Source organism: Labeo rohita, chromosome 1, assembly GCF_022985175.1.
Source record: "Labeo rohita strain BAU-BD-2019 chromosome 1, IGBB_LRoh.1.0, whole genome shotgun sequence".
NCBI classification, from domain to species: Eukaryota; Metazoa; Chordata; class Actinopteri; order Cypriniformes; family Cyprinidae; genus Labeo; species Labeo rohita.
Window position 1 is genome coordinate 41,659,855 of NC_066869.1, and position 23,390 is coordinate 41,683,244.

At 34.7% G+C, this 23,390-nt stretch overlaps 1 protein-coding gene across 9 annotated transcripts in view; it reads left to right on the forward strand.

Annotated features, from left to right (window-relative positions):
* The window catches only part of dmd (dystrophin), a 135,993-nt gene that overhangs the window by 57,896 nt on the left and 54,707 nt on the right, over window positions 1-23,390 (forward strand). For all 9 annotated transcript variants that reach the window (XR_007827477.1, XM_051106544.1, XM_051106519.1 and 6 more), the window contains exons 31-54: window positions 783-893; window positions 1,010-1,183; window positions 1,422-1,577; window positions 2,847-3,017; window positions 3,286-3,465; window positions 4,297-4,419; window positions 4,843-5,013; window positions 6,722-6,838; window positions 7,114-7,248; window positions 9,909-10,061; window positions 10,295-10,465; window positions 10,849-10,959; window positions 11,155-11,300; window positions 13,599-13,722; window positions 14,180-14,355; window positions 14,519-14,666; window positions 14,825-14,956; window positions 16,319-16,468; window positions 18,456-18,536; window positions 18,731-18,812; window positions 18,933-19,099; window positions 21,647-21,764; window positions 22,151-22,362; window positions 22,506-22,660. Coding sequence is in view for 8 of the 9 variants with exons in the window: in XM_051106544.1 (XP_050962501.1) it covers window positions 783-893; window positions 1,010-1,183; window positions 1,422-1,577; window positions 2,847-3,017; window positions 3,286-3,465; window positions 4,297-4,419; window positions 4,843-5,013; window positions 6,722-6,838; window positions 7,114-7,248; window positions 9,909-10,061; window positions 10,295-10,465; window positions 10,849-10,959; window positions 11,155-11,300; window positions 13,599-13,722; window positions 14,180-14,355; window positions 14,519-14,666; window positions 14,825-14,956; window positions 16,319-16,468; window positions 18,456-18,536; window positions 18,731-18,812; window positions 18,933-19,099; window positions 21,647-21,764; window positions 22,151-22,362; window positions 22,506-22,660 (3,464 nt within the window). In the remaining variant the exon portion in view is untranslated. The remainder of the gene's footprint in view (window positions 1-782; window positions 894-1,009; window positions 1,184-1,421; window positions 1,578-2,846; window positions 3,018-3,285; window positions 3,466-4,296; window positions 4,420-4,842; window positions 5,014-6,721; window positions 6,839-7,113; window positions 7,249-9,908; window positions 10,062-10,294; window positions 10,466-10,848; window positions 10,960-11,154; window positions 11,301-13,598; window positions 13,723-14,179; window positions 14,356-14,518; window positions 14,667-14,824; window positions 14,957-16,318; window positions 16,469-18,455; window positions 18,537-18,730; window positions 18,813-18,932; window positions 19,100-21,646; window positions 21,765-22,150; window positions 22,363-22,505; window positions 22,661-23,390) is intronic.

Below are 23,390 nucleotides of genomic sequence, written 5' to 3' on the forward strand. Positions count from 1 at the left end.
AAGGTTAACGGAGGCCAATTGGAACGAATCTCGGTGGGCCTGTTCGACTCGCAGCCCCAAAGGTTTGAAGAAATCGGCCACTGGGGGGCAATATCAAATTTTTTTTAAGGGCGTAAACAATTGTACGTCATGCAGTTTTTCACACATATGCTCGATATTCGTATCAGACGTATCAGCCTGTAGAACCACTGCTGTCAATCAAATTGTTTTTAAAATGATTGAGATGCCAAAGACCTACTTTTGCGAGCCAGCTCCTAGGGTTTTTTGCTCAATCTGGGAAAAAAGAAAACACAGCAGTACAATTATCTGGCCTCTGTAGGTCAATAATTATCAAAAAAAATGTTGAAATTTATCCTTTGGAAGGCTATAATGGGGTCTTTTAGAAAAGGGGCCTGTCCAAATTTACCCAAAATACTATAAAGCCTAAAGAAAAACTCTGGTGAGCACATGTGACAGGTGATGCAAAGTTTTAAGGAGATCGGACCACAGCTGGCACTATAACAGTTAAAAAGGACTCAAAAACACTGTGTTTCAATGCTAAATGACCTGGATTTACCAAAAATGCTTTTTTAATCATTGATTTAGGTGGGTACAGCCTTGCTAAATAATATGTAATGTCTTTTTCCTTTTATGCTTAAATGCCTTAAGTGCTTGAACCCCAGTAATCACTGCTTGCAGCTATATTTTTGTATTTATTTATTTTTTCACATAACATATTTGATTTAAGTATTTAGTTAATTATTATTTAAAGATAATTATTATTGCCTTATCTCATTTAACAGAAAATTCAGACTGAGTTGAATGGTCATGAAGCAACACTCGATGACATGAAGAAAAAGGCTGTCGAGACCGATGCATCAGATAAAGTGATGGGAGAAATTGATGCAACATGTGTAAGAGTCACAGATTATTACAGATTATAATAGCTGATTTTTTTTTGTCATGTCACTAAATCCCTCTTGCAAAAAAAAAAAAAATGTTAAAAAATGCTTGTTTTTTCTCGGTTTAGGATAAACTATTGCAAGTGAAAGGCAAGTTCCGGCTTTTCCAGAAGCCGGCTAACTTTGATCAACGGTTGAGGGAATGTGAGCGAGTGTTAGAGGAGGTGAAAGGGAAGCTGGGAGTGTTGAGTATTCGGAGTGTGGAGCAAGAGGTGGTGCAGTCACAGCTGGAGCAGTGCATGGTGGGTAATGTAGGGTGCTTGGTGTTTTAATAGCTTTTAACTTATTTTTATATATAAATTGTTAATGCATGAATAGTTGTTGAAATTGAACTGATTACTTCATACCGTTTGAAAGTTCTAATTTTACTAAATTCACTGTTTAATTGTAGTGTTTGTTTAATCATAAGTTGCAGCTTAGTTCTTGTCAGGCAGCAATATCACACTGAGTTTAATCACATTCTCTATTTCCCCCATGTAGAAGTTTTATAAGAATCTGAGTGAAGTGAAATCGGAGGTGGAGACGGTGATAAAGACGGGAAGACAGATTGTGCAGAAGCAGCAGACAGAGCAACCCAAGGAGCTGGACGACAGGCTGACGGCCCTCAAACTCACATACAATGATTTAGGTTCACAAGTGAGTGAATACAAGGCAAAATCATTTTTTTAGGATTCTTTGATGAATAAAAAGTTTAAAAGAACAGCATTTATTCAAAACACTATCACTTTTTTTTTATTAATTTAACACATCCTTGGTGAATAAAAGTATGTATTTCTTTCAAAAAAAGAAAGAATAAAAATTTACTGACCACAAAGGTTTAAATGGAAGTTTATATTGTTACAAAAGATTTCTGTTTTAAATAAATGCTGTTCTTTTTAATTGTTTTTAACATTGATAATAAATCTGCATATACTGCAAAAAATGCTTTTCTTACTTAGATTTTTCTTCTTGTTTCCAGCCAAAATATCTTAAAAATACTTAAATCAAGAAGGATTTTCTAGACAAATAAAATTATTGTCTCTTACTGTTAATTTAATGTAAGAAGTTACTATTTCAATAATTTAACAACATTCACATATTCATGGTTCTCTGATGTCAGTTAATGGTCACAATAATTAAGTAAAAATTATTGTCTTGTTTTCAGAAAAAAGAAGTCAAAATTAAGTGAGTTTTTGCATAGAACAAGCAAAATAATCTGCCAATGGGGTAAGCAAAATAATCTAGTTTTCTGCTTGAAATAAGATTATTTTGCTTACCCCATTGGCAGATTATTTCTACTTGATTTAAGAATTTTTAGATATTTTGGCTGGAAACAAGAAAAAAAATCTAAGTAAGAAAAGCATTTTTTGCAGTGTATTAGAATGATTTCTGAAGGATCGTGTGACACTGAAGACTGCAGTAATGATGCTGAAAATTCAGTTTTGCATCACAGGAATAAATTGCATTTAAAAATATATTCACATAGAAATAATATTTCACAATATTGCTGTTTTTTTCTGGATTTTTTGATCAAATAAATGCAGCCTTGATAAGCATAAGAAACTTTAAAAAAAATTAAAAATCTTACTGATCCCAAACTCTTTTTTTTGAAGAAATGAATGCTTCTATTGTAAGTCTATTATAAGTCAGTACGGATGCATTAAATTAACAGTAAGAGTAACATGAAAAGTAGCAGTAAAACATTTAGAATGTTATAAAAGATTTCTGTTTAAAAAACAAATTGAAATAGAAATGTTATTTTAAACTTTCTGTTCATCAACATTTATTTTAAATCGTACTAATTTTGTTCTTCACAGTATTTATTATCAAATAAGTATAAAAACCAACAAACTTATGAACATATAATAACAATCTTTGAAATGGATTTACAAAGTGATTTACAAAACATCTCATTTGTCTGCGCAGGTAACAGAAGGAAAGCAGGAACTGGAGAAGCTTTTAAAGTTATTAAGGAAGTTTAGGAAGGAGGTAAACAGCCTGACAGAATGGTTGGCAACGACTGATGAGGAACTGACACGCCGCTCTTCGGTGGAAGGCATGCCAAGTGATTTGGATGCAGAGTTGGCTTGGGCAAAGGTAACTAAATACTCAACTGGTTTCATTTCAGCAGCATTGTTTATATCTGAAACAGTTTGCTAGTCATTAAAAGAATAGCTCTTGCAAAAAATGACAGTTCTGTTATCATTTACTGTGTTTCTCCACACCTAAAATGTGAAACACAGAATTCTGAAAGATGTTTGTTGTATTTTCATTTCTTGGTGAACTATTCCTCTTAGCAAGGTTTTGTTTCCAAAACAGTGGAAGCTCAAAAACAACCTATTAAATTATCATCTTTCCCACCCAGGCCACACAGGAGGACACTGAGCGTCATAAACCACAGCTGAAACTGGTAAGGGAGTTGGCAGAGACTCTGAAGGGTTTACTTTGTAGCCAGGAGAACCTGATTGATGACAAGGTCAGTCTGCTCAACTGCAACTGGATCGCGGTGACGTCACGGAGCGAGCAGTGGCTGAAACTCCTGCTGGTGAGCAACCATTCATAGCAACCGTCTGACCCTTTTCCAAGTCATTTAATTCTAGGTAAAATATTTCTTATACTAAATATGCCCTACGAGGCTAAATTCATTTCCTTTCAATTTCACATCTCCATATTGTTCCTTTAAATCCAGACAGCGATTTCTGGAGGCGGCAATAATGTTATGAAACTGTTAAGCACATTTATCTCCCGCTCTTCTTTATTACCTTTCTACTACTTGCTGTTTCCTCCATCATTTTTCTCATCTTTTATCTCTTTGACTATATTTTCTCCTTGCTCTACTTTGTAAATAACTATAAATATCTGAGGGACAATATGTCAAGAGATAAGGCTTGGCCTCTGTGGTATAATAAAACGATTAAAGAAATATTTCACCCAAAATCGAAAATTCTATCATTGTTTTCTAACCCAAATGTCATCTTGAACCTGAATGACTTACTAGGTTACTTGAAAGTAAGGATTTTACTTCTCACTCTTTTACGTGCATTTGAAAAGAGACTTTTTCATGCTTCATGTGCTATATTTTCAAGTCATAAGATGAAATGTATGTCAAAAAACATCAAAAAGCCTTTATTTGCACTATTTTTCATTATGGTTATTATTGGAAGTGGCACAGAAAACATCTTCAAATGTTTTTTTGTGTTCAGCATCCGAAAGAAAGTCATACAGATTTGAAACCACACGACAGTGAGTAAATAATGACAGAATGTTCATTTTCTGGGTGAACTATTTTTTTAATGTGACATGAAATTTCCTTGCGCAACAAATTTCCTTGTGCAAACCAGCCAAATGTAAACGTATCTCTCCATCTGTCATCCAGGATTATCAGAATCAAATGAAAACACTTGAGCAGAACATTTCTCAGATCAACACCTGGATGGATCGTGCTGAGCAAACGCTGGACGAGATGGACAGCCAGGGCTGCATTGAACACGTTATAAAGGTCTTCTCCAACACATAACAGACAGTCACAATGAGATGTTCCACTTGACAACCAACTGTTCTCCATTACTCAGGACTAGAGATAGTTTTATACAGCCATACTTTCCCATCAATTTAAATAAACAGTTATCCATCTCTTCTATGACAATAATGTTTTGATGGCTCATTAATTGCAAGCAATTTGCAGCAAATACAACTTTAGATTAGGCCATTAGGGAAAGCAAAATAGACAGTGTTTTGTAAAAAATAGTGTTGTAGTTTTATTGATCATCATTTCTGTTATATATATCTTCCAACCTACTGCCAAAATAATTGTATCAATAGATTTATTTTTGGTGCATTTCAAAATTTTAGAAGGTCTACATGTATGCATATATGTTATAAATGCACAAAATTGATGTGTTCTTATTGTCTGAATGTCCAGGGTTTGCGGATGGAGCTGGAGGAGATGAAGGGGAAGGTTGAGGGGGTGCAGGTTCTGGCAGAGGACCTTATTAAAAACAGAGGGGAGAACTGTAAAGCTCAAGTGAAACCGAAGCTAGAACAGCTCAATCAACGATTTGACATTGTTTCAAAGAGAATTTTAATGGGAAAGGTATGAAAAATTGTATGTCTGATATATGTATGCAATTATGAGCTGGGTTTCCATCCAAAGTTATGTGCAAACTGGAATAAGGCATAAAACATTTGCGAATAAGCACAGTTTTCATCCAACAAGTCAAAGGGAACAAAATCCCTACTTCCTGATAAACTGGCAATAAATATCCCTAACAAAAGTAGTAGAAGCCACAGAATATACAGTTGAGGTCAAAAGTTTACATACACTGAAGAATCTGCAAAATGTTAATTAGCCTATTTTAACCAAATAAGAGGGTCATTTTTTATTTAGTACTGACCTGAGTAAGATATTTCACATAAAAGACATAGTCCACAAGAGAAAATAATTGAATTTATAAAAATGACCCAGATTCTTAATACTGTGTTGTTACCTGAATGATCCACAGCTGTTTTTTTGTTTAGTGATAGTTGTTTGTGAGTCCCTTGTTTGTCCTGTGCTTCAGAAAAATCCTTTAGGTCTCACAAATTTTTGTGTATTTAAACCCTTTCCAACAATGACTGTGATTTTGAGATTCATCTTTTCACACTGACTGACTCATATGCAACTATTACAGAAGGTTCAAACACTCACTGGTGCTCCAGAAGGAAAGTGATGCATTAAGAGCCAGGGGTGAAAACTTTTGAACAGAATGATGTACAATTTTATTATTTTACCTAAATATCATATTTATTTTCATTTAGTACTGCCCTTCAGAATCTACACAAGGTACTTGTTTCTCAGAAGACAAAATCAGTTAAATTTACCCTGATATTCAAATTTAAAAAGTTTTAAAACTCTTAATTAACTGTTTAACTGAAACTGTCAAACAAGGGACTCATGAGCAACTATCACTATACAAAAAATCATTCAGGTTACTAACAACACAGTATTAAGAATCAAGTGTATGTAAACTTTTGAATGGGGTCATTTTTATATGACCCCATAAGTGTATGTAAACTTTTGAATGGGGTCATTTTTAGAAATTCAACTATTATTTTCTTTTGTGGACTATATGTATGTCTTTTATGTAAAATATCTTATTCAGATCAGTACTAAATAAAAAATAACACGCATTTTGTATGATCCCTCTTATTTTTGCAAAATAATGAACATTTTGCAGATTCTGCAGGGTGTATGTAAACTTTTGATCTCAACTATACTAATTTTTAATAAATTAATTGCACCCCAGAGCAAGCAGATGAAACACAATAAATGTGGTCATTGTTTTCGGAGATGGATGCAGCTTTTTGGGAACACAGTTGTGTAATTATACAAAAAAAGCATTGACGACAGACTTTGCTCAGGCATTTCAGAATGACCATAATGACATTTCAAATGCTGTGCAACAAGATCAGTCCGCTGGTTAGTCAGGTTATGCCGTCCCATCGTGCAAAGTCACATGACTTTTTTTTTATGTGCATGGAGGAATTTATTTGGTAAATGCATTTACATCTTTCAAGTCAAAAACCACCTCAAGGGAGGGTAAAAATGTTTTTCTTTTTTTTCAAAATTTATCATACTTCAATATGCACATAAAACAGGATGATGGAAACATAGCTATTTTGAGCCATCTTCCACTGATTTCTCTTCCTTTGTTGATCCTTAAATTCATTAGAGACATTGTTTTATTATCCCATTTAGAAAATAGTTTTTTTTTTTCTGTATATAATTGGATTTTTATGTATTTGATCATATTTTCTTGCAGGCCTCCTCTCAAGAGTTAGATGAGTACCACAGACAGGCTAATATATGGCTCCAGGTGCTGGACGAGGAGATTAAATTAGGTGAAAGTCTAAAAGAGGAAGATTTCCTGGAGGATGCGGTAAGAAAATACTCTCAGCTGTTTCTTTGGCTAAAATTAATTTCAGTCATTGGAACCGCACAGGCTGCGAAAAGGCTGAACAGCCTCCGAGCTTATCGTAAAGATCTCATGACAAGAAACATAATGAGTTTCAGGGAATGGATCTGGTTCATGTGTAACAAATGCTGGCACAGTACATCATTGCATTGCTTATGGGTTTTAACGGCTGCAAATTTGCAGATAGATAGATAGATAGATAGATAGTTTGCTAATTTTGTCTGCTTTTTCTTTCACAGGGCATAGATGAGGATGCTCTAAATGAACTGTTTGTAAAAGGAGAAAGTCTCCTCAAGAGAACTCCTGGTGGGGAGAAAAGAGAGGCTGTCCGTGAGAAAGACAGTCTTCTTCATGACAAATATGACACTCTGAAGGTAATTATTTTGTATGCCGCCACATATCAAGTACACATTTAAGAAAGCGTTTGCTAGCTCTTGACATTAGGCACATAACAAGTCACTCAATTTAAATGTATTTTCTTTAAGCACAAACCAAGATCAGCTGCATTAAATATATAACGGTCCGTACTATATAATTTTGCGGTAATGCAAAAGCAGTTAGTTGTTAGTTTGATTATGCATTACAAAAAATACTTTCCTCAAGTATTTTCTTGTTTTTCAGTAAAGCATTCTTAAAACAAGACAACTGAACTTTAAACGTTTCTGACAAATGTGACCCTGGACCACAAAACCAGTCATAAGGGTCAATTTTTTTAAAATGAAGATTTATACATCATCTGAAAGCTGAATAAATAAGCTTTCCATTGATTTATGGTTGGTTAGGACCATATTTGGCCGAGATACAACTATTTGAAAATCTGGAATCTGAGAGTGCAAAAAATTGCCTTTAAAATTGTTGTTCTTAGCAATGCATATTACTAATCAAAAATTAAGTTTTGATATATTTATGGTGGGAAATTTACAAAATATCTTCATGGAACATGTTTTCTACTTAATATCCTAATTATTTTTGGCATAAAATAAAAAAAAGCAATCATTTTGATCCAAACAATATATTGTTGTCTATTGCTATAAACGAAGAATTCAGATGCAAAAGCCTCTAAATCCATCTGACATCTTTCTTTAAAAAAAAAATGCATTTTTATCAGGCTCCTATGTATGGGTTTCTAGCTAAGTACCAGTAATTCTGATTGGGCTGAGGCTGGGATTTTAGCAAGTTTGAAGTAAAAGTATTTGATGGACGTATAATATGTGTCGAGAACATTCACTCAGTATCATAATCTCATTTTTGACCGAGACAGCTTTTAGGGGGGTTTTGCATCTGAACTCTTCAAATATACCTGTGTGGCTTATGACTGGTTTTGTGGCCCAGGGTCACAAATTTTCCCCATTAGAAAATATTTTTTTATGCTTTAAGCATAAATCTAACAAAATGTTTTGAAGTTTATGCTTAAAATATTGACAATGGCTTGTTATATTTAAAGTGGTCATGAACTGAGAAATCAAAACTCCCTTGATCTTTTGACATGTAAGAGGTTACTGTACTATAAAAACATCCTGTACATTTCAGAACTCAAAACTTTCTTGTTAGTCTAAAAAAAGCTTATATTGAAGCCAGTTGCCCAAAACGACAGGTTGTGAAATGTCACTTTTTGATGTAATAGTGTAGCTAAACACCGCCTCTGCAAAAGATCAACGCCTGCTTCTACATCACTGCCTGTTTAGCCCCGCCCACCAATTTGTGCATGTAGTGTAAATAACGAGAGAGGCAAACGCAGGTCTACACAGAAACCAAACAATAAAGATGGCTCTGAAGACGACAAGATACCGTGCAATGCCAAGCTGTGGAAAAACAGTCTTTGCATTGCCTACCTTCTGATCCTAACTGTAGGAAAGAGTGAATGACCTTTATTTTAATGAGTAAGAACTTAGTCCTTTGTTCGCTTCATTTTACCGTGGGTTTGTTTACAAACAAATCACAATTCGTTGCAGGATTTTCAGAAAGATTGAAACTAAAAGACGATGCTGTGCCAAATGTATTGGAACTGATAGTAAATTCGCACCACACTAAGTGTGAGTAACTGTTTTTATTATGCGGTCAGTATTGCTTCATCACAGCAGTGGCCATCTATGAGGAATGTAGGCTGTCAAACATACACAGAATTGTTAGCTAATCATAACAGTGAGCGGTTACAATCCGCCATGCCTATTCAAACAGAGTGTTCAGATGAGGGTGGTCAAAACAAGACAGAAAATAGCCTATTACTTCTAAATTATGATGTTTTTTGATTTAAAAATCTTGATAACATTATAAGTGGACATCAGAGAACATTACAAAATAATAAAAAGGCAGTTCATGACCCCTTAAAGATTTATATTCTGTTGAAACAAGTTCTTGATTCATTATGATTTTATAAAGTACACAAATGTCCTTCATTGCGAAGTCCATCATTGCTTCTGAAATAACATCCATATAATCACCCAGTCGGATTTTAAAGTTAGGTATTTTAAATATTTATTATTAAAATAATCTAAAGAAAGCACTGCACTGAAAAAGTCAGTCAGGTCAGTGTAAGGTTGAACTCCTGTACTGTAATTCAGGTCAGAGACAAGGTCAAAACTGGAATAAGAATGAGGTAACGCTTCGGTTCCGGTAGGTTAGACCTAGACTAAGGTCAGGGATGGGGTTTGTTTCTAGGGTAGTTACTATTGTGCTGTAAGCAGCCAGTCAAAATTTTCTCCAGTTTCAACTTTAAAAACTTAAGTTCAGCAGCTGCCTTAAAAATTTAAGTTAAATCAGCTTAAAAGTACAAGTCATTTCAACTCACTACAATAAAATAATTTGAAATGACTTGAATGAAGTTGATTTAACTTATGAGTTGAAATGACTTGTACTTTTAAGTTTTTTAAGGCAGCTGCTAAACTTAAGTTTTTAAGTTGAAACTGGTAAAAACTTTTTACATTGTATAGGGTTTGGGCTTGGGTAATATCGTCATTGACTTATCATTCATTGTTTTTAGAGTATGAATGTACCATGTGTAAAAAGTCTTAATATATTCATTCTGCATTCATAGAATCTGAGAGCCTTGAGAAAGAAGAAGGCCCTTGCTCTTGCCCCGCAGTGGTACCAATTCTGTATAAAAACAGATGATATGATGCAGTGGCTGGACAAAATTGAGAAGACCCTAGCAGAGCTTCCTGATCCCCCCGAGGAGCCGCGAGTGAAAGTGAGAGCGAAAGTTTTTTTTTTTTACTGTGTACTGTGTCTTAATTATTATTTATATTCTTATATTTTAGATTCTTCAAAGTAGTCTTTTCAAAGTTCTTCCCACCAGGGATATTTTTTTTAACAGTATAAAGGGACTTACTGTGTCTTTTAAGTTGCTTTGCTTCCTTCTTAAGAAGTTAAAGAAAGTTTCAAGACTGTACACCAAAAGAATTGATGCATGTTCTCCATCAGGCAGCTGGTTCTGAGATTGAACAGCAGCGTTCGAAGTTGGAGGACTTGCGTGGATTGGGCCGTGTGCTTTCGGAGGGCGGAGCTGGCAAGCTGGTGGAGCCCCGCCTCCTTCCAGTCAATAAACGCTGGGCGGAGCTTGATGTTAAGTTTACTCAAGTTCGCCACAAAAGTGTAAGTGTGCTCTTAGTGGTAAAAATCATAATTATGCATTCATAATGCTAGAAAAATATATAAATGCATTAATAAAGAATAAAACATTTTTATAAGTTAATAGTAAATAGAAAGTAAAATATTGAAAATGCCTATTTTTATATACAAAAAGAAAATGGAAAATGTTAAAGTATTTCCTGTGGTAAAATCACTGTAATGCATGTCCTCTCAAGGTTTATTGATTTAATGAGGGATTTAAAAAGCAGCTGAGCAGTATGAAGTGTTTTTTTTTCTTGAACATTCATTTTTCCATTTGTTTATTGCTCTTCATTGCACAGTAATCTGTTGGAGTAAAATGGGCAAATTGAATGAGACACATTTGTTCTCCATCCTTGTATGTCCAGGAGCTGCAGTTTTTGCTGCAGTGTATCGCTGAAAACGAGGCTCTGCTGAACTCCCCCGAGCGCTGGTCTGCAGCATTCATCAACGTTCCCCAACAAGAGAAGTGCCTTAAGGTTGTATCATAAACCATGTCTCATTTCTACGAATAATTTTTATTAGCCGATGCATTTTTGTATCCAAGAGCTGATTCAATCTATTATTGATTTGCTTGTGAGCTGTATATGGACACAATTTGTTTTACGCCCACCACTGAAACAGCAGTAAAACTAATATAAATGCTTTAATCGGTTGTGCTACATGTGATTTAGGAGGTTAAAGTTAATCTGGATAAACTGGAGAGTCCAGTGACGGAGGCTCTGGGCAGGGGTGCATCTATTCCGGAAGAGAGTTTACTAGTGCAGCTACTCAGAACCAACTGGGAAAACCTTAAAAAGCTCTATCATGACAGACTCACGTAAGGATGCATTTTGACTGTTTACTAATTTCAGTATGATGAAATATACAGTTTTATGTGAAAGATTTTTCTCCAGATTATTTTAACAAAATAAGAGCGATCTTCCAAAATGCATGTTATTTTTTTTATTTAGAACTGTCCTGAGTAAAAGATGTTTACGTATAGTCCAAAAGACCAGAAAATAGCTGAAACTATTAAAATAACCCCCCTCAAAAGTTTGGGAACCCTTGGTTCTTAGTACTGTGTATGGTTACCAGGATGATCTACGACTGTTTTTATGTTTTGTGATGGTTGCTCATGAGTCCCTTGTTTGTCCTGAACAGTTAAACTGAGCACTGTTCTTCAGAAAAATCCTCCAGGTCCTGAAGCTGCTTCAGTTTACCCTCATCTTTTGGATATCTGAACCCTTTCCAGCAGTAACTGTATGGTTTTGAGATCCATCTTTTCACACTGAGGACAATTGAGGGACTCACACAACTACTAAAAAAAGGTTCAAACATTCACAGAGCCGGGGGGTGAAAACTTTTGGAATTTGAAGATCAAGATAAATTGTACTTAATTTGTCTTCCGGGAAACATCCAAGTATCTTCTGTTGCTTGCGAAGGGCTGTACTAAATGGGAAAAAAATGATATTTCAACAAAATAAGAAAAATTTAGACATCTTCATGCTGTTCAAAAGTTTTCACCCCCGGGCATCAATGATCAGTGAATGTTTGAGCCTATTTTTAATAGTTGTTTCTGAGTCCCTCAGCTGTCCTCAGCGTGAAAAGATGGATCTCAAAATCATACAGTCAACACTGCTGGAAAGGGTTCAAATATGCAAAAAATGCTGAAAAAACAAAAAATTTGTGAGACCTGAAGCATTTTCTGAAGAAATGTTCAGGACAAGCGAAGGACTTGTGAACAACTATTACAAAACAAAAAACACAGGTGTGGATCATTCAGGTAACAACACAGTATTAAGAATAAAGTGTATGTAAACTTATAAAAATGACAGGGTTATTTTTATAAATTGAACTATTATTTTCTCTTGTGGACTATGAATTTTGTGGACCTGGATTGTTTTTCTGAAGAACAGTGCTCAGTTTAACTGTTCAGAACTCGTTAACAACCAAAAAAAACAAAAAAAAAAAACAGTTGTAGATCATCCAGGTAACCACACACTGCTTTTGAAGTGGGTTATTTTAATAATTTCAGCATTTTTTTGTCTTGTGGACTATATGCAAACATCTTTATGTAAAATATCTTACTCAGGACAGTACTAAATAAACAATAACATGCATTTTGTATGATCTCTCTTATTTTGTTAAAATTATTCACATTTTTCACTCCTATAAGGGGAGTGTATGTGTAAGAATGTGTTGTTTTAGGAATTTAAAGGGATAGTTCATCCAAAAATGAAAATTCAGAATTTTGTTGTTCCAAACCTGTAAGACCTTCGTTCATCTTCAGAACACAAATTAAGATATTTTTGTTGAAATCCAAGAGCTTTCTAACCCTCCATAGACAGCAATGCAACTGACACATTCAAAGTCCCAGAAAAGTTGTAAGGACATTGTTAAAAATCATCAGTGATTCTTCAGTGGTTCAACCGTATTATTATGAAGCTACAAGAATATGTTTTATGTGTTTCTTCTCTTCCGTGTCTGTCCTTGACACGCTTTAATAAGAGTATGTCACATGGACTATTTTATTAATGTCCTTACTTTTTACTTACTGTTTCTGGGCCTTGAACGCGTCAGTTGTGTTGCTGTCTTTGCAGGGTCAGAAAGTTCTTGGATTTCAACAAAAATATCGTAATTTGTGTTCCTGAAGATGAACGAAGGTCTTACGGATTTGAAAAAAACATGAGGGTGAAAATTTAATGACTTTTTGAATTTGACTTTTTTTTTTTTGACTTTTGAATTTTCATTTTTGGGTGAACTGTCTCTTTCAGTACTTCCACTTCAGTTGCAAAGACAACATTTTTAATATTTATGTTTTATTTTATTTCAGCTTTATTTCAGTTACAGAAACAACTTTTGAAAGTTTTAATTTGAAGCATTTGCTAACACGTTAAGTATTTAGAAGGCCATTCTAATTCTAACTTTCTAAATGAGCTGTCAGTTAGTCCAGATTAAGTATTAACAAAATAAACCACAAAAGGGTTTTGAAATGCTTTACAAATATATCAGGTTCATATTAACTTTTGATTCAAATAAATGTTGCAGTTTAAATCAGAATATTGATTTTTTACTTTCAGTACATTCTTTCTTTTTACTCTCTGACTCACAATGTTTTGTTCGGTCTGCTCTCCAGACGCCTTGAAAAATCCAAGAAATTCGGTGAGGAACATAAAATGCTTGACAATTGGCTCACAGATGCTGAGAGGACGATCATGAAGTATGAACAAGACCCCATAAATAATAGAGAACACCTCAAGGTAATCATAAATTTTGTTTTATTATTTAAATTTAATAAATTACAAATTGCATTGTATATAATATAAGACTACTGCTAAAGGAATGTTCCGACAAAAAATAATTTATGCACGTCATGTGTTACCAAACCTGTATGCATTTCTTTCTTAGGCGGAAAACAAAAGAAAATATTTTGAAGAATGTTCCAGTTGACTTCTACTATTTTTTTGTTCATCTAATGGAAATCAACGGGAACCAAAACAGTTTGGTTACCAACATTCTTCAAAATATCTTCTTTTATGTTCCACAAAACAAAGAAAGTCATACAGGTTTGGAACAATAATGACAGAATTTTCATATTTGGATAGATTATTCCTAAGCAATATATACTGGTTTCATAGAAAGTGTTTTTTTTTTAAGGCAGTAAGACATGTTAGATTAGTTTCAGACCATCCATACTGCGACATTGTACTTTCCCAGGAGCTCCAGGGGGGTTTGGAGAAACAGGAAGCAGCAGTGAAGGGGCTCAATGCTCTTGGGACAGATCTAACTCCACAGTGCAGTAAGGATGACAGGGACCACATTAAACAACAGCTCGCCTCTATCAACTCCCGCTGGGCCAAAGTGTCCAACCAGCTCAGTGAGATCAAGAGACGGTTAGTAGAAATTCGGGACGTATTAATGCAGGCAGCTTGTGAGAGAACCGCACACGTTTGAATATCTTAGCATAATTCAATTTGAGCAGCAAACACCTACGTAATTGCCCTCTTTTGTCCTTATTTTGAAGGAATGCATAAATACGGCTGCTGTGTGTTTTAGGTCTGCAGGGGCAAAAATTGTTCTTGCCGAGTTAAATGAAGACATGGGGGAGTTTCAGTCCTGGCTGGATGATGCAGAGGCTGTGGTTGCACTTCCCGTGGAAGCAGGTCACAAGGAACAGCTCAGTGCAACATTAGAAAAAGTGAAGGTAAAAAAATCACTTGCTTAAAAAGATACCGCACATGGGGAATAAAAAACATAGCTGTTGGCTCCATATTAAAATTCAAATTCTCCCATGAGGCAAATCACCAAAAATGAGTCACAAAGACAAGCAGATAATTAATATGTGTGTGTGAAAATCTTTAGGCCCGGGTGGTGGAACTGCCGAGCAGGAAGCAAACGCTTCATCAGATCAACAGCAAAGGCTCATCTCTCCCAACAGATAAAGTCAAACCTCTGGAGAAGCATCTAAAGGTTATCAACATGCGATGGGCCAAGGTAATCTAAATCATTTCTTTCCTTCTGTACTGTTTGATCTTTCTGGCCCATTAAATTCAATGATTTTGTGACCTTGGTGTGATTACAGCTTAATGAGGGCATTATCAATGAATAGTCAGATTTAAGTAATCATAGATATTTATAAAAATTAGCTAGCATTAAAATTCATTCTTACGTTATTTTATTATTATGACAAGCATATAAATTCTCAATAATTCCTCAAAATTGGTGATTAACACCAGGCAAGTAATGCATTTTTTTATTTTAGCATAAATTAAAGACATTTTTACACGTTTGTTATATATAAATACTGTTTTTTGTACTATTTTGTTATTTTGTTGATACAGTAAAATTTGTGACTACACAAAAAAAGGTGTAGAAACAATTTTGACTCAGAATATGCTAGTAAATTTCACAATTAATTATAAATAAACAGCAAGTAACACTAAATTTAGACAAAAATAGTATTTTCAGTAACACTTTACAATAAGGTGTAATTTAATGTATTAACTAACACAAACAAACAATAAACAATTCATTTATTACGGCATTTAATAATCGATGTTAAAGTTAGTTAATGAAACATTAGTCATGCATTATTAGTTTGTGTTAAATCACAGTGCATTAACTAATATTAACAAGCAAAACTTTTGATTTTAATAATGCATTAGTAAATGTTGAAATTAACATTAAATAAGATTAATAAATGCTGAAGAAGTATTGTTCGTTCTTAGTTCATGTTAACCGGAATAGTCAACTAATGTTAACTAATGAACTTTATTGTATTATTAAGTGTTACCATATTTTCCTTGTAAAACTTACACCAATAATCTGTTTTATTTATAACTTTGAAAACATTGTTTTCAAACAAAACAAAACAGTAAGCAACACTAAATAAAAGTGAAATTTTGAAGTAAAAAGGTTTTTTTTTTTTTGGAAAAATTTATTTTATATTATTTTGTTAAGTTTGTTAAAAAATTTTAAGTTTGTTAAAATTTATTTATTATTTTTATTAATTTATTTTTTGCTATTTTGTTATAACAGCCATGTTGTTAAAACAGTACAATTCATACATTTTAAAATGTAACTTCAGTGACTTCCAAATACTCTTTTTTATTTCATGACAATGTCAGTAAAATAATAAAAAATTATGGAAATAAGCTTAAAATAAGCTTTATGTTCTTTATGAAAAATAGCATTTCCTATTCTATTTACTGTAATATTTTTAATATTATATTCAATATCTCTTTTGATTTTGATTTTAGAATGTGGTCTGGACCTGTTCCAGACAGGTTTTGTAAGATTCCCTCCTGCAGTGATTTACTGAAAAGAACTTTAAATGTTTCTTTCTCTCCTCCAAAGGTGTCTACTGATCTTCCTGAGAGGCAGCGACAAATCGAGGATCTCCTGAGGGATTTGTCTTTGTACCAGGAACAGCTCTCCAAGCTCTCAATTTGGGCCTCCACTACAAAGAATCAGCTTGAGCAGTCCCCTACTGCAGTGGACCCGAAGGTAATCTCACAGGCGTGATCAAGCACATATGTAGAACATACTACCCACAGTCTTGCTGTTTCATAATACTGCTCTCGGTCTTATTTCAACCTTATACCGTCGTATTTCGGTGCGGTGTAGTGATAGAGGTTCATGGCTTCATTCACCAAAAAGATGTTTTCAAAGATTAAGAAAACTTTGAAGTTGTACTCTATTATAAAAGTCTGATTTAACCTTTTTAATGACCCATTGCTTTACCAGTCAGAGTTTTTAGAGAAAAGAGAGTAATATTATTACACTGTCACCGAGTCACTGGTCTCATTTTACACAGTCTCTCAAATTTGTACCAAGAGGGCCTATTAGACGACATAGGCTGTCTATTTAATTAGACTCTCAGCATCATCTTCATACAGAGCTTCAGCTGCTCCCATCAGGACACGGGTTTCGCTTGCCTAGACTTGGAACTAATGGGTTCAGGAAATCATTTGTTCTTTCAGCTGCTAAACTTAAACTTGAAAAAATGAGTGCATCTGTACTTATGTGACTTTGAATTGTTTGTGGCTGATTTACTCTGATTTGGCTGTACTCAGTTGATTATGATTTGTGCATTGCTGAAAGCTGTTTCTTTATACTGTTGTTTTTATCAAAACCAATTCTTTGTTTCTTGTTAGTGGTGCTTGTCAAGGCAAGCATGACTATTACTATTGCTCTTTTTCAGGGTTAAAGGGATTTCAAAGGGTATTTCACCCCCAAAATGAAAAAAAAAAACAGTTGATTTAACAAAACCAGCTAAAACCAGTTAAAACCAGCTGATTTAGCAAAGAAGCTAAATAAAACCCCACTAAAAGTAGTTGATTTAGCAAAAAACAACTAAAAACTAGCTAAAATCTGTTCATTTACTAAAATTAAAACAGCTAAACCAGTTCATTTAGTGGAAACACGCTTTAAAAATGCTAACAGCAGCTGATTTAGGCCATAAAAAAAGTTTAACTGTTAAAACTAACTAGCTAACTAGTTAAAACTAACTAAAATTAACTAGCTAAAACCAGTTAATTTAGCAAATAAAAACATCTAAAACCCAGCTAAAACAAGTAGATTTAGTAAAAACAGCTAAAAGCCAGCTAAAACCTGCTGATTTATCTAAAACCAGTTCATTTAGTGAATAACAGCTAAAAACCAGTTAAAACCAGCTGATTTAGAAAAAAACTGCTAAAACCAGCTAATTTAGCAAAAAAAAAAAATGCTAAAACCAGTTCATTTAGTGAATAACATCTAGAACCCAGCTAAAACCAGTTGATTTAGTAAAACCAGCTAAAAACCAGCTAAAACCAGCTGATTTGGTAAAATACCTGCTAATACCAGTTCTTTTAACGAATAACAGCTAAAACCAGCTGATTTAGAAAAAACAGCTAAAACCAGCTAATTTAACAAAAAACTGCTAAAACCAGTTAATTTAGTGAATAATAGCTAAAAAAAACAACGTTTATTTTAAAAAAAAAAACAGCTAAAAACTCGCTAAAACCAGCTGATTTAATAAAAAAAGAAGCTAAAAAGCTAAAAAGCAGCTAAAACTAGTTTACTTGGAAAAAAGCTTAAAAAAAACATCTAAAACCAGTTAAAACCAGCTGATTTCATTTAAAAAAAGCTAAAAAAAAGTCCAGCTAAAACCAGTTGATTTAGCAAACAAACAAACAGCTAAAACAAGTTAATTTAGAGAGAGAGAGAGAGAGAGAGAGAGAAATACACACACACAGCTAAAAACCAGCCTTAGCTTGTTGGTTGGTTTTAGCTGGTCATCCAGCCTGGTCAGCAGACTGTCTTTAGAGGGGTTTTGACCACTTCTTTAGATGGTCAGGCTGGGAGATGAGCTGACCAACCAAATTAAACCAGCTCAGCCAAGCAAAATAATTCTTTTTTTTTTTTTTTTTGTCCCGGACATGTTCAATTACATAAAAGTAGATTGCTTGTTTAATGAGGGTTTGTTGTTCATTTCTTTTATTTTTTGCAGATTGAGGAGGATATAAAGGAAAAGAAACCAGCAGTGGAAGGCATTTTGGCAAAAGAGAGACCACCATGCCAACCGGAGAAGGTGTGTAATCGTCCATGATATTATTAAATACGATCTCAGAAACACTATGACTATGATATTAGATTACTCTGCACACTACCAAGTAGTGTCTACCATCACTGTACTGTAATGTAATATATCAGACTATATCAGTCTATCAGCTTCATGGCATGAAACTTTATTTAATATAATTCTCCTGGATTGATGTATTCCAGGGGCAATTTGATGGGCTCAGTGCAGATTGGACGTCCATTCAAGTTCTCCTTAAAGACTGGCGAGACAAATGTCAGCTTGCAGGTATGATATCACGTAATGCGTGATGATTGAAACTACAATAATATGCTATTAAAATTCATTCACATCTCATGTGATGTTAGATGTGAAAATCTGAACGAAAGATCATTTGTTACATTCCAGCCGTAACTTTGACTGGTAGTGCAGCAGGAGATGCAGCCTTTGATAAATTCAATAAATCTTGGACAGAGCTTGATGATTGGCTCACTCTTTTGGATCACATGGTCCAGACTCAGAGAGTAATGGTTGGAGATCTTGACGAGATCAACGAAATGACGGTGAAACTCAAGGTCAGTAAAATACTACTCTGAAGTCCCTAAAGCAGCAAAGAGAATTTTGTTTTTTATATTTAGTTTTATATAGTTTTATATGCAGTATTTGCTTTCTAAACACTATACAGACACACACATGTTGTGTTTCCATAGGCGTAATGGTTTTTAAACTGTACAAACCGTATATTCTATCGCCCTAGACCTACCCTACACCTAAACCTAGCCCTCACAGGAGAGTGTGCACACTTTTACTTTCTCAAAAAAACTCATTCTGCATGATTTATAAGCCTGTTTCCTGTTCCAAGGTCAAAATTTACTGGTATTACTATCCTTGTGGGGACATTTGGTCCCCATAACGTGATAAATACCCTAGGAGCCAGGGACCCCTTACAGGGAAGAAAATTTTCCAAGGACCCCCTCATAATTATAACAGTGTTTAAGGCTAAAGTTTAATGTGGATGGGAATAATGAACATAATGTGATGGTCCCCATTGTATGTGTACTTTTTAATACTGCAACATAATATAATTAAATTTACCAGATTTTCTGGAAAGTTGCACCAGGTCAGGAAAAAAAAAAAAACACACACATAGTTGATATATATATAATACATAATAATGAGCCTTTAATTGTCTTGCTCAAGCACGCACATAAAGCTTGCCACAGCACACTAGCAGAAATAATGATTATGAATGTCAGGGACAAACAATAAGGAGGCTGCAATAGCATTTTAATATAATGATAAACTAGTACTTTCTTTGTTTTTGAGATGAAGTCGGCGACATTGACTCATCCTCTCCACAGTAATATATACACTTGCACGCATGCTTTATACAGATTACATAATCTGAGAATATTTGTTTTCATTTGAAAGTAGACTTTTCAGAAGTCGCTCTTTACAGATATACATTTTTCATGTCTGTAAAGCAAGTATACTAGGAGTTTTGGTTCTTTGTTTTTTGGGTTCACAGAACCCGAGATTTTTTACAAAAGCATGTTTTGTTGTCAGTGCAGCCAAATAAACAAGTCTTTACAGATTTGAAAGATGTATTGCTGTTATCTGTGTGACCAAAAATGATAGAATTTTAAGTGACTGCACTGCAGAAAATACAGTGTAGCAAATTATTTTGCAGACCCTGGTTTGAAAACCCCTGTGCTTAATGATTACATGTAAATGTAATTCATTAAATGATGTGCCGATTAACTCATCAATTATTCACAAATTAATCTCACATCAATTTGGGCTGAGAAATTACACCCTACAAGATCATTTAAAGTCGTTATTGTGTTAAATGAGAAATGGATAGATATTACAAAAACTTTTTAGGCTACAATATTACCATAACATTGTTTTCAGAGACTGCATTTAGGTATATTTATGCAGACCGTTAGGTATATTTATGCTGACCCCAAAATGAAAATTTTGTCATTAATCACTTACCCCCATGTTGTTCCAAACCTGTAAAAGCTTTGTTCGTCTTCGCAACACAATTTAAGATATTTTGGATGAAAACTGGGAGGTTTGACTGCCAGGTAAATGCCACTGTCCAGACCCAGAAAAGTATGAAAGACATCTGAATTTTATGAAGTGACGAGAATACTTTTTGTATGCAAAGAATACTTTTTGTATGCAAAAGATTTTATTCAACAATTCATCTCCTCTGCGTCAGCGTAGCGCCATTTTGGAGAGTATCCGCTGGACACAAACTGCGTACGGCAGATACGCTGTTTTTGTTCAAATCAAAGCATAAATATACGTAGAAAAAGTATCTGTGTAGTGCGGCTGACACAGAACAGTGTACGCAGTTTGCATCCAGCGGATACTCTCCAAAATGGCGTTACGCTGACACGGAGGAGATGAATTGTTGAATAAAATCATTATGTTTTTTTTCGTTGTATACAAAACGTATTCTCGTCACTACATAAAATTCAGATTGAACCACTGATTACAGATTTTCATTCAAAATATCTTAAATTGTGTTCTGAAGATGAACAAAGCTTTTACAGGTTTGGAACGACATGGGGGTAAGTGATTAATGACAAAATTTTCATTTTGGGGTGGAGTAACCCCAAGAAAACAACACCCTTTTTACCTTGTCAAAAACAGCTCTGTTCACAGCAGTCCATTTCAGTGCACGTCTCTTTAAATAATACTGAGCTACTGCTCACCTCACCCCTGTCTTTCTTTTTTTTTTGTGTGTGTATTCGGTGACGTGTTGCCATCAAAAGCAAAACTAATCCACTGCGTCCTCAGCGCCTCTGATGTCAGGAGAAAATGAAGACTCTTATGTTCACTTCTATATGACATCATACTGCTAAAGAACAATCAAAACATGAGACATTAATGTATCTTTTTTCCCCCTATTTAATCACACCAAATTAACATGTTAAATTGCAGCCCTAGTTATCATATAGTAATATTATCAGTGGACCAAAATATATTTGGTGGACTAGCATAATACAAAAAATATACAGTGTGATTATTTTAGCTCTTATAGTCTTCTCATGAGACCACAAGATGCCACACAACTCTGTAGTAAAGAAATCTGTGTTTTGATTTAACAGTCAACACTGCAAGACATGGAGCAGAGATGCCCACAGCTGAACAAACAAATCACTGCGGCTCAGAACCTGAAGAACAAAACCAATAACCCTGAGACACGGGCAACCATTACAGACCGCAGTAAGTCAGCGTTTGCACTGTATTTGTGGTGATATGGAAGTGTCAACATTGTAACTGCTTGGTGGAAAACTGTATCTCTGAAATAAGGCAGAAAGTAAAAAAATGACTGTTGGCAAGGATTTTATCTTAACAGGCATCTCAAGGTCATATAGCGTTATAAGACAACACTACTTTCTATCTTGCTTTCTTTTTCAGAAATGTAAAAATGTAGTTAAACGATGGCATTGTATTTGGTTAGGAAAATCAGTCAGTTTATTAATCTATTTCTACGTTTATTCTAAATAATTAAATAATTCATTTTATATGATTGATTTAAGTCCATTATACGACCTGTGATTGTTTGACATCTTCAGACTTGTTACTTACAAACGTTCTTTTATTTCAAGTTGAAAAATTACAGGCACACTGGGAAGATTCCCACACCAAACTGACAAACAGGGTCCTTCAACTGCAGAACATGTATAAGGACTCCAGTGATTGGCTGGAGGCCAGAAAAAGGGTGGAGCCTCTCATTAAGAAAGCCAATGAGAAACTAGAGAGCTGGAAGAAAGTTTCTCACAGCATGGATGATTTAAAAGGCCAAAATGCAGATGTCAAGGTAATGTAGAATAAACACAATATCTATTTCATTACAGAACTGAAATAAACTTGAGTCAGTGTGCTTGCGTTCATTGAATGATCTGCAGATGAATGCATGTGATCTGATTGCAAATAAACACTGTATTATTAATTATATTGCAGCAACTGTCTAAGGATATACAGCAGTGGCAAGCTCAGATGAATGTCACCAATGAGCTGGCAAACAAACTACTGACCCTTTATGCGGACGACGACACAAGCAAAGTTAAACAAATGACTGAGAGCATGAATCTAGCTTGGGCCAACATCAAAAAGCGGTGAGCTCTTGTTTAAATCTTTGATTTTTCAGTATCACCAAGCAGTGGAGTGGAATATAATAACATTTTCACTGAAAGGAAGTATTTGTCAAGTCTGAAAATAATGCACTGCTGACACAGTGAGGGTACATAAGAGGCTATTTTAAAGGCTTTTTAAGTTGCAATTGCTTTCAGGAGAATAGTGTGCCATTCAAGATCCTGCGGTTTGATGTTTAAAGCATTCGTTACCAGCAGATTTAACAATCTAATAATAACATGTTTTAAAGGGGTCATCGGATGCAAAGTTCACTTTGACATGTTGTTTGAACATTAATGTGTGTTGGCAGAGCATTTACAAATCTACCCTATAATGATACAAATCAATGCAGTGGTTTTTAATTCATCTGTAAAAATAATATCCCCTTTTTCAAATCGAGCCATTCTCAGATGCCTGTCGGTGTGGCATCACACCGACAGAGGCCGCTCCCATGATAGTTGATTGACATGAGCATCTTACCTCAGATCAGCTGTAACAGTCCAACCTCCATTGTTTCGGTGTCGGAGCAGGGATGTAAGTTAGACAAGAATATCTCTGATTGAGCGATTGAGGTGTTGTGTTGCTGGATGTAATAATGAACATAGTGGTCGTCCTTTATTCCCGACATCTGAGCCGCTGAAGATGCAGTGGATTATGTTTGTTTGTGAATGGATGTGCCTCCTGATCTACATAAATGCATCTGTGTTCGCGCAA